At 46.7% G+C, this 18,223-nt stretch overlaps 1 protein-coding gene across 4 annotated transcripts in view; it reads left to right on the top strand.

The window, feature by feature from the left end:
* MAMLD1 (mastermind like domain containing 1) overlaps positions 1 to 18,223 on the top strand; it is a 120,060-nt gene that overhangs the window by 52,725 nt on the left and 49,112 nt on the right. For 3 of the 4 annotated variants that reach the window (XM_087860239.1, XM_087860237.1, XM_087860238.1), the window contains one exon: positions 6,957 to 7,115. The exons of the other annotated variant lie outside the window; for it this stretch is intronic. In XM_087860239.1, the coding sequence (XP_087716365.1) occupies positions 7,020 to 7,115 (96 nt within the window). In that variant the 5' untranslated portion in view covers positions 6,957 to 7,019. The remainder of the gene's footprint in view (positions 1 to 6,956; positions 7,116 to 18,223) is intronic. 4 annotated transcript variants of the gene reach the window in all.

Here is an 18,223-nt window from a genome sequence, read left to right as displayed (position 1 = left end):
TTTCTGCATCAAATGATATGATTGTATGATTTTAATAGAAGTTTTTTGTTTTGAGATCATTGTAAATGAACATGCAGTTGTAAGAAATAATCCAAATGGGTCTCATGTACATGTACCCTTTAGCCCACTTCCCCCTAATGATAACATCTTGCAAAACTATAGTACGATATCATAACCAGGATGCAGACATTGGTACAGCCAAGGTACAGAACAATCCCATCACCACATGAATCCCTCATGTTGCCCATTTGTGGATACATCCACTTCCTTCCCACACTCACTCCTTCCTTGACTGTTGGCAACCACTAATCAGTCCATTTCTATAGTTTTGTCATTTCGAGATTGTTACATAAAAGAAATGACGCAGTATGTAAATTTGGGGATTGACTTTTTTCACTTGGCGTAATTCTCTGCAGATTCGCCCAGGTCATTGTATAGGCCAGCAGTCACGTCTTTATATCGTTGAGTAGTATTCCATGGTATACATGCACCAGTTTGTTGAACCACTCATCCATTGAAGGACTTTTGGGTTGTTTCCCTTGTTTGGCTATTATGAATAAAGCTACTGTAAACACTCGTTTGCAAAATTTTGTATGAACACAAGTCTTCATTCCTCTGGGATAAATACCCAGGAGTTCAGTTGCTGGGTCATCTAATGGTTGTGTGTTTAGTTTTTAAAGAAACCACCAAACAGTTTTGCAGTGACTATTTTTGCAGAGTGCCTTTTTCATTCCCACCAGCAGTGTACGAGTGATCCCATTTCTCTCATTGTGACCAGTATTTAGTGTTACTGGTTTTTTAAAGGTGAAAGTTGCATAACAATTTAGTGTCATTTAATACATTCACAATGTACTAAAGCATCACCTCTATCTAGTTCCTAAACATTTACATCACCCTGAAATAAAACCCCATACCCGTTAAGAAGTCATTCTCCATTCTCTCCTCCCCCCGAGCCCCTAGCAAACACCAATCTGATTTCCATCTCTATGGATTCACCCATTCTGGACATTTCATATAATTTCATACAATACATGACTTTTTACAACAGGCTTCTTTTCACTTAGTATAATGTTGTCAAGATTCATCCTTTGTCAGTATTTCATTCCTTTGTATGGCAGTGTAACAGTCCATGGTATGGTTGTACCAAAATTTGTTTATCCATTTATACATTGATGGACATTTGGGTTATTTCCACCTTTTGGTTATCATGAATGATGCACTTAAGAAGATTGTGTGTTTGAGTACCTATTTTTTTATTCTTTTGGATATACACCTAGGAGTGGAATTGCAGGGTCAGATGGTAACTCTACATTTTACTTTTCTAGGAACTGCCAAACTTTTCCACAGCACCTGTAAAATTTAAATTCCCATCAGCAATGTACGAGGGTTTCAGTTTCTCCACATTCTTGCCAACACTTGGTATTTTCCTTTCTTTAATTGTGCTATCCTAATGGGTGGGAAGTGGTATATCATAGTTTTTATTTGCATTTCCCTAAGGCCTAATGGTATTGAGCATCTTTACGTGGGCTTGTTGGCCAAAAGTGTATCTTCTTTGGAGAAACGTCTATTCAAATCTTTTGTCCGTTTTTAAGATCATATTGTTTGTCTTTTCATTGTTGTAGGAGTTCTTTATACATTCTAATTCATACCAGATCCTTATCAAATATATGATTTGCAATAGTTTTCTCTCATTTTGTGGGCTGTCTTCTTACTTTCTTGGTAATGTCCTTTGATGTGCAAGTTTTTAACTTTGATGAAGTCCAACTTATCTATCTTGTTGTTGTTTTTGCTCATGCTTTTAGTGTCATATCTAAGAATCCATTGCCAAATCCAATGTTATAAAGATTTTCCCTTATGTTTTCTTCTACATGTTTTATAGTTTTAGCCCCTGTCTTTAGGTTGATCCATTTTGAGTTGATTTTGTATATGGTGTGATGTAGGGGGTTCAACTTCATTCTTTTTTTTTTTTTAAAGATTTTATTTATTTATGTGACAGAGAGACAGCCAGTGAGAGAGGGAACACAGCAGGGGGAGCGGGAGAGGAAGAAGCAGGCTCCCAGCGGAGGAGCCCGATGTGGGACTCGATCCCGGAACGCCAGGATCACGCCCTGAGCCGAAGGCAGACGCTTTAACGACTGCGCCACCCAGGCGCCCCCTCAACTTCATTCTTTTGCATGTGACTATCTATTTGTCCCAGCACCAATTATTAAAGAGACTGTTCTTTCCTCCCTGAATAGTCTTGACACCCTTTTTGAAAATCGGTTGGCTGTAGATTTATGGGTTTATTTCTGGATACTCAAGTCTATTCCATTGGCATATGTGTCTGTCCTTATGCCTGTAGCACACTGTTTTGATTACTGTCGTTTTGTAGTAAGTTTTAAAATTGGAAAGTGTGACTCCTCCAACTTTGTTATTTTTCAATATTGTTTTGTGGTGATCATATGATTTTTATTATTTTGCTTGTTAACATGGTGGATAATGTGGGTTGACTTTTGAATATCAAACCAGACTTGCATCCCTAGAATAAACCCGACTTGATCATAGTGTATAATTCTTCTCATAAACTGCTAAAACTTTGTTATGGATTTTTGTGTTTATGTGCATGGGAAATATTAGTCCGTAGTCTTCTTTGTACATTCTTCATCTTTGCTGTCAGAGTAACACAGTAAGTTGGGAAGTGTCCCTTTCTCTTCTATTTTCTGAAGAGATTATGTAGAATTAATGCTAATTCTTCTTTAAACAATTGGTATAATTCTAGTGAAACTGTATGAGCCTGGAGTTTTCATTTCCTGGAGTTTTTTTAATTATGAATTTAATTCCTTTAATAATTATATTGGGTAAATTTTGGTAGTTTGTGCTTTTAGAATAACTGGCCCATTTCATCTAATTTCCAAATTCGCATGGGTAGAGATGCTTATAGCATTTCCTTATTATTCTTTACATGCCTACAGAATCAGTAGTAATATTCCCTTTTTCATTCCAAAATTGGTAATTTGTGTCTTCCCTCTTTTCCCTTTGTTGTCTTTCTAGATGCTTGTCAATTATATAATTTTTTTTTCTAAGAACCACCTTTTCCCCATTGGGCTTCACTTTTTCTTCTGTTTTCAATGTAATTTCAATATCAGCATCTATTCTTTATATTCCCTTCCTTTTATTTGTTTTAGGTTTATTTTGCTCTTCTTTTTTTTGGTTCCTTAGTTGGAAATTTATTGTTTTTAGACTTCTTCCACATTTCTATTGTAAGCATTTAGTACTATAAATTTCCCTCTAGCGTTACCTGTGTCTGACAAATTTTGATATATTGTATTTTTGTTTTCATTCAATTCAATGTATTTTTTTAAGTAGCCTCCATGTCCAACATGGGGCTTGAACAAATGACCCTGAGATCAAGACCTGAGCTGAGATTGAGAGTCAGATGCTTAACCAGCTGAGCCACCCAGGTACACTAGTTCAGTGTATTTTTAAAATTTCTCTTGAGACCTCCTCTTCAACTCATAAATTTTTTTAGTGTGTTGTTTACTTTCCAAATGTTTAGAGATTTTCTTATTGTCTTTCTCTTGTTGTTTCCTAATTTGATCCCATTATATCAGAGAAAACACCCTGTATATCTCAATTCTTTAAATGTTCTTGTGCAGGAGCAAAAATATTGTCCAGAATATGTCTATCTTGGTATATATTCCTTGGGTGCTTGAAAAGAATGCAAATTTTGCCGTTTTTTGGTGGAGTGTTCCATAAATGTCAATTAGATCCTGTTAGATGATGATGTTGTTGAGTTCTTTGTGTTGATTTTCTGTCTAGTTATAACAGTTGTTGAGAGAGGAAGTTGAAGTATCCACTATAAATGTGAATTTTTCTATTTCTCCTTTCAGTTCTTTTGATTTTTGCTTCATATGTCATGCAGTTCTGTTCTTTGGTGCATGCACAATTAGGGTTACTATGTCTTCTTGGTGGATTGACCCTTTTATCACTATGTAATGCCCCTCTCTGTCTCTGGTCATTTTCTTTGGTCTGAAGTTTACTTTATCTGCTAATACCAAAGCTACCCCTTTACTATTTTTTATTAACACTTGCATGATATATCTCTTTTCACCTTTTACTTTCAACCTGTTCATATCATTATATTTGAGATGAGCATCTCGCAGACAGCATATAGTTGGGTCATGTTATTTTTTCACCGTGCCAATGTCTGTCTTTTAATTGGTAGACTTAGATAATTTTCATTTTTTAAAAATATTTTCTTTATTTATTTGAGAGAGAGAGAGGCAGAGGAGGGGGAGGGGCAGAGGGAGAGGGACAAACAGACTCCCTGATGAGCAGGGATTCCAACACAGGGATTGATCCCAGGACCCTGAGATCATGACCTGAGCTTCCGAAGTCAGATGCTTAACCAGCTGAGCCACCCAGGCGCCCCAGATCATTTTCATTTTAATGAACTTGCTGGTGGTTAATGCTTAATTGTACCAATTTATTTTTATTTTGTTTGTTCTGTTTTTGTTTCTTTATTTTCTTTGTCCTGACTTCCTATAGGTTACTTGAACATTTTTTGAAATTCCGTTTGATGATTCGTGTATAGTGTTTTTGTTCTGTTTTTTGTTTTGTTTGTTTTTTTAAAGATTTTGTTTATTTATTGGACAGAGAGGGAGACACAGTGAGAGAGGGAACACTAGCAGAGGGAATGGGAGAGGGAGAAGCAGGCTTCCCGCTGAGCAGGGAGCCTGATGCGGGGCATGATCCCAGGGATCATGACCTGAGCCGAAGGCAGACGCTAAACACCTGAGCCACCCAGGCGCCCCCGTATATAGTGTTTTTGCATGCATCTTTTTGTATGCCATTTTTAGTGGTTACTCTAGGTATTATGTCATATATACATAACTTGTAATAGTCTACTGATGTCAGTATTTTACCAATTTGAGTCAAGTATGGAAATCTTACTTCTCTTTCTACTTCTTTACCCTCCCCTGTTTATAATGTAATTGGTTAAATATTTCTTCCACATAATGTTTAGAACCACAACATGCAATGTTATAATTAGTGCTTCAACCATCAGACATAATTTAGAAAACTTGAGAGAAGGAAAGTCTGTTATATTTACCCATTTTTTTTCTTTCCATTGTTCATTCTTCCTTGGTGGTGTCCAAAATTCCTTCTTTAATCACGTCCTTTCTGGTTAGAGAATGTCCTTTTCCACCCTCTTAGGAGAAGTCTGTTACTAACAAATCCTTTTAGTTTTCCTTTATCTCAGAATATATTGATTCCCCTTCCATACCTGAAGCATATTTTCACCAGGTATAAGATTCTGGGTTGACAGTTCTCTTATTTCAGCACTTATTTAGATCTTCTGTTTTAGCTGACTTCCTCTGATCCTCTGATAATGCTTTGGCAGGGAATGGGGCAGATTTCTGCCAGATTCCCCACTTAGCCTTCATTGACACCAAGGAGGTTGGGATGCCTCATTACTGCTGGGTAGTAGTGATAGTTCTAGCTCCCTACTAGGCTTTCACTGATATCATCCTGGCTGGGATCAGTGAGAGTGCCTCATTACTGTTCCCCATGATATCTCCACTGACATTGACAATGATGGGATGTGGACTCATTACCACTGTGCAGGAGCAAAGGTCCTGGACTCTCTATTAGGCCTCCTCTGATACCATCTGGGGGGGGCAGGGAGAAAAAAATCACTACTGCCGGGTGGGGGTGGAGTCTAGACCCCCACTTGGCCTCTGATGTTGGGACCTGATGGGACCACACTTTTTTCTGTGGTGTTTAGCTGAATTAGAGCAGTTCTTGTATACAAGTTTTCTGTGTTGGTGGGCTGCCCTTTTTCTGGTCCTTTACCTAAGAGATTAGGCTTTTGTTGGGGACTTTTGTCAGTGTCCATTGGCATTTTGGGGTTTCCAGCTTCTTCAGATTCGTGCCTGAGATCTATGAGGCAAAAACCCAGAGAACTCACCACCACATTGTTCCTCAGGTCCCAAGGTCCCTTCTTCTCTCCACTTCTCAGAGTGTTCTTATGTTGGTTTTATATATAATGTCCAGAGGTTTTAGTTACTCAGTGGGAAAATGGGAGGAGTACATTTCCATTTTCCCAGAGGTAGAAGTCTAGACATTGACATTTTCGTGCCTGATTCTGTACTGCCAAGGGGATTTCCAAGAAGGAGAGCTTCCCTCGTATATGAATGCCTTAACAGAGTTGTTATTTCATGTCTACATCATGAAAAACAAAAAGAAATGAAACAAAATAGAATGAAAAAAAGTTTTCCTTGGTTTAGCACGGGTCTGCTTATATGTCAAGGAGGGCATACATTGGGGTAGACATGATCACCATCTGCTTGGTCAGTTTTTTGTAAACCAGTACACCAGGGTTTCATGAGCCCCTTCCAACACCCATTGCTTCCTTCCACTGACTGTCAGGTTATAAATTGTTAGTCAGCACACTTGGCTGGGTGCTAATGGGGCCAGAGCTGGGAGCTGCTCCTTCAGTGGGCCATAAGGCTTACTCTAGTAGAGCGGAAGGGGCTTTAAGCCATTACCTGATCCAACCACCATGGTTTTCACATAAGAAAATTGTGTCAGAGAACAGAAGAGTCCCCAGATCTCACTACATACTACAAACACACAAAAAAGCCAGACCTAAGATCCCCATTCCCTGCCTTTAAGCCTAGGGTTATTCTAGCTATGTCAGGCTGCTTCTCCACCCATCCTTCCACTCTCCAGTGAATTCTGCTCTGCCCCATAGCCAGGGACTGCCATTTCATCCCAGCCAACCGCTTCACAGAAGTGCTCCTCATCCCTGGGGGTGGGAAGGGGTTCAATGAGGGTGGTGGGGTGGGGAGAGAGACATGAAAGGGAATGTGGCTGACTCCATCCAAACCTGTCCGCAGAGTGAAAGTCTGATTCACGGGGTCAATGGTCTCATCTTCATATCTGAAAGACAGTATACTTTTTGTCTCCCTAAGCCCTGTGTCTAGGTCGTTTGGGAAGCGCCTTGGAGAGTCAAGAATAAAATTGCAGGTCAAACAATGGATGACTGGAAAAGTCGGCTTGTAATCAAGAGCATGGTTCCCCATTTCGCCATGGTGGGAAATCGTCAGGAGCCCAGAAAGCTCCAGGAATCGGTCAGACAATGGGCTATTGGGGGGAGGGGGGTGTTGAATGCTTCTAATCTTAAACTTGAACGTGAGATGTGTTATTGAAATTGTCTGTGCAAACTTGTTGGCAGGGAACCAACCCAAAATGCAAGGAACTAGAATCTGACCTAGAAAAGATGTAGGAGATGAGCTGACCTTGCCCCTTATCAATTTCTGGAAGAGCAGGAAATATAGTCCAAGGATCCATCCCAATTCCCAGTCTAGTGATCTCTGCACTGCACCCCTTCAATTAGAAAGAAAGGAAGAGTGCGAGGGAAGAAAAGCCTTCTTTTTCTCTTAACAGAAACCGGGAATGTGGGACTGACGGACACTAGATATATTGCATTAGCTTCCTAGTACCACCAAGAACAGGAAGTCAGTGAGTAGGGCAGAGAAAGAGATTCCCATTCAAACTCTCTGGCTCTGGTGTCCTTTTAAAAACCCACTTGACAAATTTCTCCTTTCCTTCCTTGGAACCCAGACATCATCTATGTGTCTGTAACTAAGGGTTCAGGCTTCCTGTGGTAGTTCTAGGAGCCAGGGTGCTAGAAGGGACCATGAGAGCCACTGGTTAGTTGAATTTGACATTAAAAGCCTGCAACATCACCAGTCTACCAAGATTAGCTCCGTTAGTAGGAGTCACAGCAAACACAATGGCTGTTATCTCAGTGTATTGGGTCCACAGAGGAGTGGCTTACTTAATCTCTGAAATTAATACAGCAGAGAGGAAATGGCTCTTATAGAGCCGTGGATCTGCTTCCTTCCTGTTCAGAGAACTGGGAGCTCAGGGCTCTGAGGTAATGTCATTTCACACAACTAGAGGGCCCGGCCTCTCCCATTCCAAGGGCTATCCACTTTCAGGAAGTGCACAGGTGCGGGGGGAGATTTTTGAAATCTTGCTTCTCTGTTTTTCCTCACTGTCTACCACCAACAGCGTATCGAGAATGCGGCATCCAGTTGAGTACATAGACATTTACAGACATGGATTCCCGGAGCTCCGCTCACAAAGATGGCAGTCAGATGGAATGGCAGACATGGAGCCATCACTTGGCCAGCCCTTCAGGCAGGCCTCTCGTAGAAAGCAATCTCTAACCTCCAGCCCAATTACCCTTTAGATTTCTTGCTTCTCTTTCATGGTCAACAGCTGAGTCAGTGAAGGAAGACCTCTTAGTGACGCATCCAGTGTCCAGATTCATTTGGGCGTGACTTTCAATTTCTCCTCTGTTTCACACTGGGTTTTGCTCCTAGGAGGAATGGGTGGGTTGTAGTTGCAAGGGTCCTCTTCCCCTTCTCCTCCTGAGCCCCACCAACACCCTTTAAAAGAGTGTGACTGGCAAGTAACTGCTTTGGTTTTGATCAGTGTAGACCTCACTGCTGGAAGGGGTTTCTTAGAATAGGCCCTTGGAGCAGCCCTCCATGCCCTCACCTGGGAGAAGCTGCCGTTGCTCACACTATTTCGGGGCTTGGCATCTCTTTGCAGATGGCCTTGTAGAATCCTTTGTAAGCCTTGCCAAAAATTCACATTTAGTGCTTTAGAGTCACACCTTGGACTTGATCAAAATCAGTCCTTCTCCTTCCTCCGTGGCACACCTTGTTCTCTGCCCTTGGCTTTGAGTGAACTGACTGTTTCCAAAATTCTAAGCTGCCCTGGAAGACCAAGGATTTGCCCCAGTTGAGGGGATCCGAAAACATATGCCTCAGGCTCCAAAAGCAACTCTCCCAGATGAGTCGCCTTCGCAGTAAAAAGCACATGTGTCTTCTTGGAAGATGTGTGTGGTCTCTGAAGGGGATGACATGGAAGGAGCCCACTCCTCCGGCTGGGCCTACTGGGCATGCTTAGAGTCTGGCCAAGCCGGTGCTGCTGCCACCATCAGCCAGCAGTGAGGGCGCTTCTTGGTTTGAGCATGGATGGATTTCCGTGGTCGTTAAATCTCTGCAGCCTCAGGAGGATACCCGGTGCTAGCGTGGAGCTCTGCTGCACACACCGAGGAACTCAGCGGCCCGGGTGTTTGTGGTCTGAGGGACAGAGATGGACAGATGAGAGGCAGAAGGGCCTGCTGGTTCACCATGAAACGTGCCGTGCAGACAAGTTATTGCAGGGCCCGGAATGTGAGCGGCCTGCATCTTTCAGGTGGAGATCTGATTGAGATGCTCAGCTTACCTGCTTTTCTCATCCTTTCCCAAAAAAGAAACAGCAACAACAAAAATATGGTTCAAGTAAAGATCTGTTAATAAAATCATTTCAGTCTCAAAGGAGAAGTCTTTTAAATAGCCCTGAACTATTTCACGTGAATAACTGAGAGCCCCCTTGCAGGAAAATGTACATCCTCAGAACATCCTAAGGGCTCAGGACACTTGGATTCTAGTCTTGCTAGTGCTACTAAATAGCTTGGGGACCTTGTCCATCCTTTGCCCTCCCCGAAGACAAAAGTCGAATGAACCAGGAGTAAGAATAGCCACCTTTAATTGAGCACTGACTAGGTGCCAGGCACTTGCGGAGCATTATCTCTCGTAATCCGTAGGATAATCCCAAGACGAAGAGGCTGTCTCCAGGAAACTGAGGCTCAAAGAGGTTAAGCAGCTTGGCCGAAGTCATAGGGCACGTTGAAAATCCCCAAGCGCTGAGCACACATCAGGCAGGAGTAATCATCATGAGGGATCTCAGCAGCGCAAGGACCTTTTCCGTATTCAGTCCTTCATTCAGCAGCATGATTGCTTAATGACTCTTGTGATCTGGAGAAAAGCAGTTTTAACTTTTGAACATTTGGGCACCCACCCAAGGTTAATAAGGCATCTAGTCTTTGCCGTCAGCATATGGAGTTTTAACAGGAGGCAGAATGTTTGGTCCTTCCCTTTGAAGTTAAGCTCTCCATTCCTCCCCCAGACCAGTGGGTTAATTGATTACTAATGTGAAAACCTCTAAAACATCACGTCACCTCTGTCTCAGTCTCCACCCATCACAGATACAAAGAGGCCCCAGCTCTGAGTGGTCACCTGGTCCATTCATAGAGCAGCTCCAGACCAAATGGGGGCATTCAGGGCACGTGGTTGGAGAAGGAAGGAGACACTGCTCATTGTCCATCTTCTGTGTTTTGTCATTTAATGATACTAAATGGCTTGCTATAGGTGATAGTGGGTTGGCATGCCCGGTATTCCTTCTGAATTTTCCAACCATTCTCCCTCTTTATGGATGAGGACCACTAAGGCCGGAGAAATCCAGGGACTCCCAGGAGGACGCCCATCAAGGTGGGGAGCTACACCAACAGCCTCATTCGGGTGGTCCCAAGAACAGCCTGCTTTCCGCCCGCAGACTGGCCCAAACCAACCTCTCCCACCTCTTCTTCTTCTTCCTCTTCTTTTTCTCCTTCTTCTTCTTCTTCTTCTTCTTCTTCTTCTTCTTCTTCTTCTTCTTCTTCTTCTCCTCCTCCTCCTCCTCCTCCTCCTCCTCCTCCTCCTCCTCCTCCTCCTCCTCCTCCTCCTCCTCCTCCTTCTTCTTCTTCTTCTTCTTCTTCTTCTTCTTCTTCTTCTCTCCTCTAAATGCAAGTGGGGCTGAGCAAGGGGGAGAGAGGAGCCCTGCAGGGAACAGGGAAGATAGCGATTGGGATAGCTACAAAAATACTGGCCCCATCCTATCCGTCCCTCTTCCTTAGACTGGTAACCTTAGAAATGCCCAGTGAGAGGAGGGCTATTCGCCTCCTGCTGGGCCGCACAATCAGGGCTCAGGATTTGTATCCAGTGCCCTTGGAGGCACCGTGCTTCCTTGCAAAGAGAGCACAGGACTCAGTAAGGAGACCTGGAACTGGCGCTTTGTGAGACCTTGAGCATGCCCCTTCCCTCTTGAGCTCGGAGGGCCTGTCTCTGGCCTCCCCCCACATTTCCAGGGTCTGTCCTGTGTGCCCAGCCCTGTGCTAGACCCTGGGTTCCAGCAGTTCCCAGTGAAGAGCGGACAATTCCTGGGCTCCATCCACCGGGAACAAATTGGTCCTGCTCTAGAGTTCTACTTATCCCACCCTGAAACCGGGAGGAGAGAATTGAGTGGCTCTTTAGTGCGAGCTACTCTGTATACATTAGTTCCTCTGCTCCCGTGGCGTGGGGATGGGGATTCGTATTTCCACTTCACCAATGAGGAGACTGAGGCTCACAGAGGACAGGGACTTGCCCAGCGTGACGGTCAGTAGGTCGGAAATTCAGATCTCAGCTCCAGAGGCCCTGACTCTGAAGGTCCTCCTCCTTCGCTGCTTCCCACTCCCAGATCAGAGCCCAGTGCGTTCGGGCCTTCTGCAGGCTGGGCATGCCCCGGGCGCAGGCTCGAGCAGCGCGCCGGAGTGCTAGGTGGCCTGGAGATTTCCTCCCAGTGGCAGAGAGAGCCCGCAAACAGAGGTAGAGTGGACGCATCTTTATAGCATCCTGGTGGCTCCCTGGAACCTTCTGACCAGCACTGTCTACAGCCCAGCCTGTGTGCAATGAGCCAGCTGATTAAAAACCTTACAGTGACGTAGGGACAACCAGCTGGGACCTGGGCGGAGTTGTGTAAACGGCCTTCTTGGAAGCCTGGAGAGGAAGCCCAGTGTCCCCCACTTCATGCAGGCTGTGGGCACGTTGCACGTGCAGGTCTGGCCCCAGGAGAGGGGAGCTACGTGTTTGGCCCCACTTCCAGAAACCAGGTGGTCCAGGGACCAGCTCACCAGGTCAGCAGCTGTCCCCGACACTTACTGAGATCTTGCATGAGTGTCTGGGCTTAGGTCCACACCAGTAAAATAGGGTTAATAATCTGACCTCTGCCCACGTCAGGGTTTCTGGGATGACGATGACCAAGATGTGGCTATGAATGCAGTCTAAAGCCCACTAGGTATGACTGCTGTTTGCCCTTTTTTTTTTTTTTTTTTTTGTGATCAGAGAATGACATTGGCTCAGAAGGCGGTGGGAAGCGTGTCCTTGGAGCTCAGGTAGAAACACACAGGACCCCCGAGGACACCTCAGTCTCAGCGGCAGTCTCTCTGCGCTGAGGAGGGCTGCTTTGCGCTGGAGCTCTGAGCATTCTGGGTCAAGGCCTGCAGTGCGTATGCGCCTTTCTATTTTGGGGATCCTCCCCACGGAGCATGCAGCTGCTCGCTCCCTTTTCCCCCTCCTCCTCCTCCTGCAGGAAGGGCCCTTTCCTGCTTCAGACATTCAGCCAGGGTGGCCACCAGGCAGAGGCCTTGCCTTCAGACCGATCCCTTCTGCCAGGGCCAAGCACTGCTCAGTTTGCAGGATACCGCTGGGCTCCGCATCTGGGTCCTGCCTGGGTAGCCCAGTTCAGCAAACTGGTGACCTGAAAATCACAGTCTGTTTGAAAGGGAGGGCGCCGAGAGGGAGTTCTGTTTGGCAGCTGACTTCTGCTGGCATCTGGGAGCTCCATGCTGCCCTGCCTGCCTTCCTGCCTGGCCCCCGCCCCCTGGCTTCCTTGACATTAGGCCCAAGGTGACAGGTGTCTGGAGGTTGAGCTTCCCGGGGAGGAGAGTAGACTGTGTTGGACCCCAGGCCGGGGCGGGGAAAGAGTCCAGCTGAGCTGCAGCCCAGGCATCACCCACCCCCCCCATCTAGGGTATGTGCAAACTAGGGGCAAACCCTGAAGATGAAGCCTGGGACTCCCCAAAGTTTGGGCTGGCCTGTGTTGGCTGAAGCTTCTTGCTTTTGCTGGAAATCCCCAGCTGGAGAACTGAATAGAACTCTGCTTGCAGACAGATATTTGGGTCATCAGCTGCCCCTGGGGTGCTGAGCTCCAGACCTCACGGGGGAGTGGGGGAAGCAGGCGCTTCTGAGGTTTGCGCTATAGATTTTGATTTCTGCAGTCGATGTAGAATAATTTGTTAACACCCTCCCTTCTCCCCTTTGCCTTTCCTTCTCCTCCCCTTCCTTCCTGCCTTTTCTTTCTCCTCCTCATCTCCCTCCTCCCTTCTCACCAGATTTCCAAGCCCCCAAATACCAAAGTTAGAAAAGCAGCCATGAGCCACGGGCTGCTGGACTAGACTGAGGGCCCAGGCGTGGCTGCCGCTGTCACCACCTCCCACCCTCCTGCCACCCTGCCCCTTCACCCAAATATGCCTTCGTCTGTCTCCCTCCAGTGCTGCGGGGTTTGGTCATTTTCCCCATCCCCCATCCAGAGCCGCTGGTCCAGTTCGGTTCCTCCCCAAGGCTGTCAGTTGGCAGAGGCCCCTCTGGGACCCTGAGGTCTCCCGTTCCACCCAAGGCTCAGGCCTGGGCACGTAGTGAATGATTGATAAGCAGCGGCCGCTGTCCCTCTTGGCCAGAAGGTCCCTTAGAAATCATTCAGGCTAGCCCCTGTGTTGAACATAAGAGGCCAAGGACACACAAAGGAGAAGGAACATGTCCAAGGTCATTGGGCCAGTTAGTGAATTTAATCACACTTTCTGAAAAGCGTTTTTCTCTTGGCCTTGTGCTTAGAAACAGAAAGAATAGGATAATTTGCAGGAAACCTTTTGCTCCAATGGTTAATTCAAACCTGCAGATGCCAGCTGAGCCCTGTCACAAGGCTAGTTGCTCTGGGGGTACAGAGATGGGGAGGAAACGGTCCTTGCTTTCAGAGAGTGGCAGGCCTAACGTGGTGCCCTCGAGGTTGGCCAGAGCACTGGGCTGGGAGTGAAAGGGGTAGAATGGGAAGCTGTATTTTCATAGAGACCCCTGAAGGCCTGAAGGAAGAGGGTGTGCTTGAATCTGGTAGACAAGATGTGAACTGTTCAAAAGTATTCAGAGGCTGGGAGAGCAAGGCAGATGGGCGCCCTGGAGGAGGCGGTGTTCTCTCCTTTCACTGTCATCCGTGAAGGTGAAACATGGCATTCGAGACTGCTGCATACCTTGCCCAGTTCAGGCCCAGTTCAGAAATGGTCACCTAACTTGGACGACAGAAATATTGAAGCTTTTCAGCTCTGAAAATGTCGCCTGTCGCTCTTGTCAGCAGTAGACCTCCGTGGGCCCCTGCAGTGTAGGGAGGGCAATTTGGAAATAATGGATTTCCCTGGGGAAAGATGCTCAGCTCAGGCTCTAGGTCAAGGGTTGACAAACTCCAGCCCAGGGGCTAAATCCAGCCGGCAGCCTGTTTTGTAAAGTTTTACTAGCACACAGCCCCGTGCGGCCGGGAACATATTGTCTCCTGTGGAACGGCGCCGGAGACCACGCGGCCTGCCAAGACTGAGATGGTTACGGTGTGGGCCTTACTGCTGAAGAGGTTTGCCATCCTCTGATCCCGGTCACGGGCTGTGCTTCGTTTTCTCCGAAGCCACTGTTTCTCCTAATAAGCAGGTACGGCTGTGTACCGCTAGAGGGAAATCCCCGATCCTCACCGCCCCCCCCCCCCAGGGTTCTGCTTTCTCTCCGATGCCACAGCTGCCTCAGTCCCCCGCTCAGTCCCCCTGCCCCTCCTCTGCTGTCCCTGCCTCGGTGACTGCTCCTGGTTCTTCCGGCAACTTCCATTTCTCCCTGACCTGTCAGCATCCAGAGAGGCCTTTCACAGACAAGCTGAGTGGATGGTTCCGTGGCAGACACCTTCTAATCCACCGCCTCGCCCCCCACCTTCCGTGGTGCCCCGCGCCAGCTCACGGCGGCCTCCGGGCGCACGGTGCACCGCGCCTGCTGGCCACCTGCCCACCCCAGGATCAGGCCAGGAGCTTCCCCCCAGGGCCTTCTCGCCTCTGCCCTCCTGCCTGGAGGCCTGCGTTTAGATGTCCACTTAAAAGTTTCCATGCAGAGGAGCCACCTAGGCTTTGTCACGTCACTCTTCAGTCTTGTTCGCTTGCTGTCTGTGCCGCTAGGATGCCAGCTCCTTCTCGGGCTGCTGCATCACTTCTTTCCCTGGGGTGGGCTCCTTCTAAGGGGTTTCTGTTTGGGGCCCCCGAGACAGCCTTGCTTTGCACAGTTAGTGGACAGAAGCCCAGGGCCACTCTTTCTAGCTGCCTCTTTTTCTAGAACGAGCTTTTGGTGCTAAAGTTGTCTAGTGATAGGACTGCCTGTGGGACACTGTCAGGAAAGTTGAACATTTGCTTGCCTCTTTTTGTCCTTTAAGTCAAGCCTTTGGGGTTTAGAACAATTAACTTGGCCAATATAAAATATCTCCAGGAAGCCAGCCCCCAAACACCAACACCCAACATCTGCTTTCTGAATATATGGCTTCAAAGAGCTGAGTGCAGGGCGGCTAACTGCCGTCCCTCCTATTTATTTTAGCCACGTGACAGCCAAGGAACTGAGAACTGCCTTGCCCTTTCCTGTAGTTAAATCTGACATAAAATTACTTTATTGGCAGCAAGGAGACAGTTTTGAGGTTTTTGCTAATTCAGGGTGAGTCTTCTTCCTCCGGACCAGCCAGTGGAGCTTCAAACAAAGAGCTAGAGCAAGAAGGTCTCCTTAGGGCCACCCCCACCATCAGCACCACCTCTACCAAATACCATCATTACCATCACCGTCGTCTAGACCCGCAGCAGCACCACCACCGTTCCACATGCGCGTGCACACGCACACACACACGCATGCTGAGGCAGGGGAAATGTTTTAGGTTATATGACCCATTCCATGATGTGACCACAGACACTTTCCATGTATGGTGAGAGAAATGAAGATTTTAAATTGTCACTATTTTCACCATGTAACCCACTCCTGTTGCTTCGGGGCTATGGAACATTAGCATGTGTTTGTGGGCAAAATAAAATTAGGGTTCATTACCAAAGAAGCCTCTTGTCCCCAAGTGCACACCTTAAAAAACACACAAGTTTGATAGATCTTTTACTTCGTAAAAGGATTTACTGAGGATTTTCTTTCAATGGCAAATTCTTTTTCTTCCAATGGCAAATTCTTGTTGCATTTTATGAGGATTTGGTTTACAAAAGTTAGCCTCGCCTACAGCTGTTCAGAAATACAGCCAATGAGTAAAGGCAGATCTCCCTCGAATGACAAATGCTGCTGAGTAAACCATGTTTAAGGCTATTTTAGGACCACCAAGAATGTGTTTGCATTTTCAAGAGTGGAAAGAGAGAGAATACTTGTTCGGCTTGTACGGATGCCGGGCACAATGCTCGCTTTACATTTTTAATGCATGTGATCTTATAACGAATTTGTAAGGTGGGCCCTACTATCCCCAGTTTGGTTGTTGAGCATTGTGAGTGAACAAAAGGCCACTAAATTGTACACTTACAAAAGGTTAATTTAATGCTCTGTGAATTTAACCTTAATTTAAAAAAACACCTATGTTATTTCACAGAGTATATGTATATGAAATCAGCACATGATACGTTTTAAAAAATCTCATTGTATAACCTAAATGTATAGTTTTTACTTGTCAATCATGCTTTGCTCTGTAAGGCTGGAAAAACCATGATGGTCCTTATCCCATAGCCCCTCCCAGCCCCTGCATCTATGGTGTCAGAGCTCAGACAGCCTGGCTCTAGATTCTACGAACTGTGGCTGGGACATCTGCAGACAGTTAGTAGATCCTAGAGTCACAAGTTGGCACTCAGCTGCTAAAATGTGCTTATTCACAAGCGTGTGACCTTCAGAACGCAGGAAACTAACCAGGTGGCTCTGGATTCTTCTCCCACCTACACAGCTGTTGGGTTTCTCATGCAAGGAAATTCCTGCCTTGTTTGAAAGCCTGTTGCCATTTTACTTAGCCCATTGTTGGGGCACAGGCAGAAGTGAAGTCTCCTTGCACTTAAGCTTCGAGACTCATCCTTCGAACCTTCCAAGGCCTGGTACCAAACTTTGTTCTTTTCTTTCTTTTTTAAAGTAATCTCTACATCCAACGTAGGCCTCAAACTCACAACCCCGAGATCAAGAGTCTGACGCTCCACTGACTGAGGCAGCCAGGGACCCCTAATTTTGTTCTTTTAATGTTATATTCTCCTTCAGAAAGAGGGGCCCCCAAACTGTGTAAGCTTCGGTCCCCACAAAGTAGAGATCTGCACCTGGGAAAAGAGGGGAAATTACTGAGCAATCGGCAACCATTTTTCTCTTTGCCCCATTTAAACTACCCAAGTTGGTGTCCCAGCAATGGGGAAGAGTGCCTCCCACAAAATCAGGAGTGTCACCGTGGCCTTGACTCTGCCACCTGCAATCCAGCGGGGCCTTGCTGTGAGGAGAGATCATTGCTGCTGTGCTCACCCGCACATGGGCAGAAGCATCTAGGGTTATCTGGATGGAGTGCCATGACTACCCCATGTGGTGCTCAAACTGCCCCCGGCACAAAATGACCCAGGACTTTTTTCCAGCTCTTGAATTATCAATGGCTGGTTGTTACCCCAGCTTAGCTCCACCAGAAGTCCCGTCCTTGAAATACGCCAACAGACCCTCTAAAAACTTACTCAGCCCATCAGGGCCCAGACCAGGGGCTTCCCCACTGACCCCACTCCCTATTCTATTAGCATCGGCAAGGAGCCAACCACTGCCTGATGGAGCCCACATCTGGAGTCCCAGCCCACATGGGGGCACTTGTGAAAGGGAGGCCTGGGGAGCCGGGGGCCAGACAGCAAGGGAGAGGGGATAAGAGCTTCCCGTCCAATGTGCGGTCATCAGCCAAACTGGGGGCCTCTCTGGGGGCTTTGCGGTATGGCAGCAGAGCCTTCCAGATGGCTCCAGAGCCGCTAGTGTGGCTACATTCCACCTTCCTGGGTGGCTCTGAGTGCGAGAATCATCTGCCTCTCTGGAGCATTCTAGAAAAAGAGTGTTTTCTCAGGAGCTGCCTCCATGGATTCAGCAGAGATTTCTTCAAGCTCTGAGGTAGACCAAGAGCTGACCTCGAGCACGGGAAACGATAGCTCTGTGACCATGACCGAAGCAGCAGGCCTGAGGGGGTGCCCAGCCTGTTCTAAAGGCATTCCCTGGCAGCCGGGCCTCACTCCAGCCAGGGGGCTTTGCCATCAAAAATAGGAGCTCGTGACCTCTGGAAAATTGGAAGCACCGTGGTGTTCTCTGTGAACTCAGTCCCCCCCCCCCTCAATTTTGGTCATTTCCCATGCGTTGCATTCTAACTGGAGAGATGCAAAGTTGCGATTGGATGGTGCCTCCTGTGGCTGGGGAAGCAGTTAAGGGCAGGCAGGTGGGGGACATAGGCC

The sequence above is a fragment of the Ursus americanus genome, chromosome X, assembly GCF_024610735.1.
Source record: "Ursus americanus isolate L20-20 chromosome X, mUrsAme1.1.p, whole genome shotgun sequence".
NCBI classification, from domain to species: Eukaryota; Metazoa; Chordata; class Mammalia; order Carnivora; family Ursidae; genus Ursus; species Ursus americanus.
The sequence above is the reverse complement of the archived record's forward strand: the minus strand, read 5'-3'. Positions and strand labels throughout refer to the sequence as shown.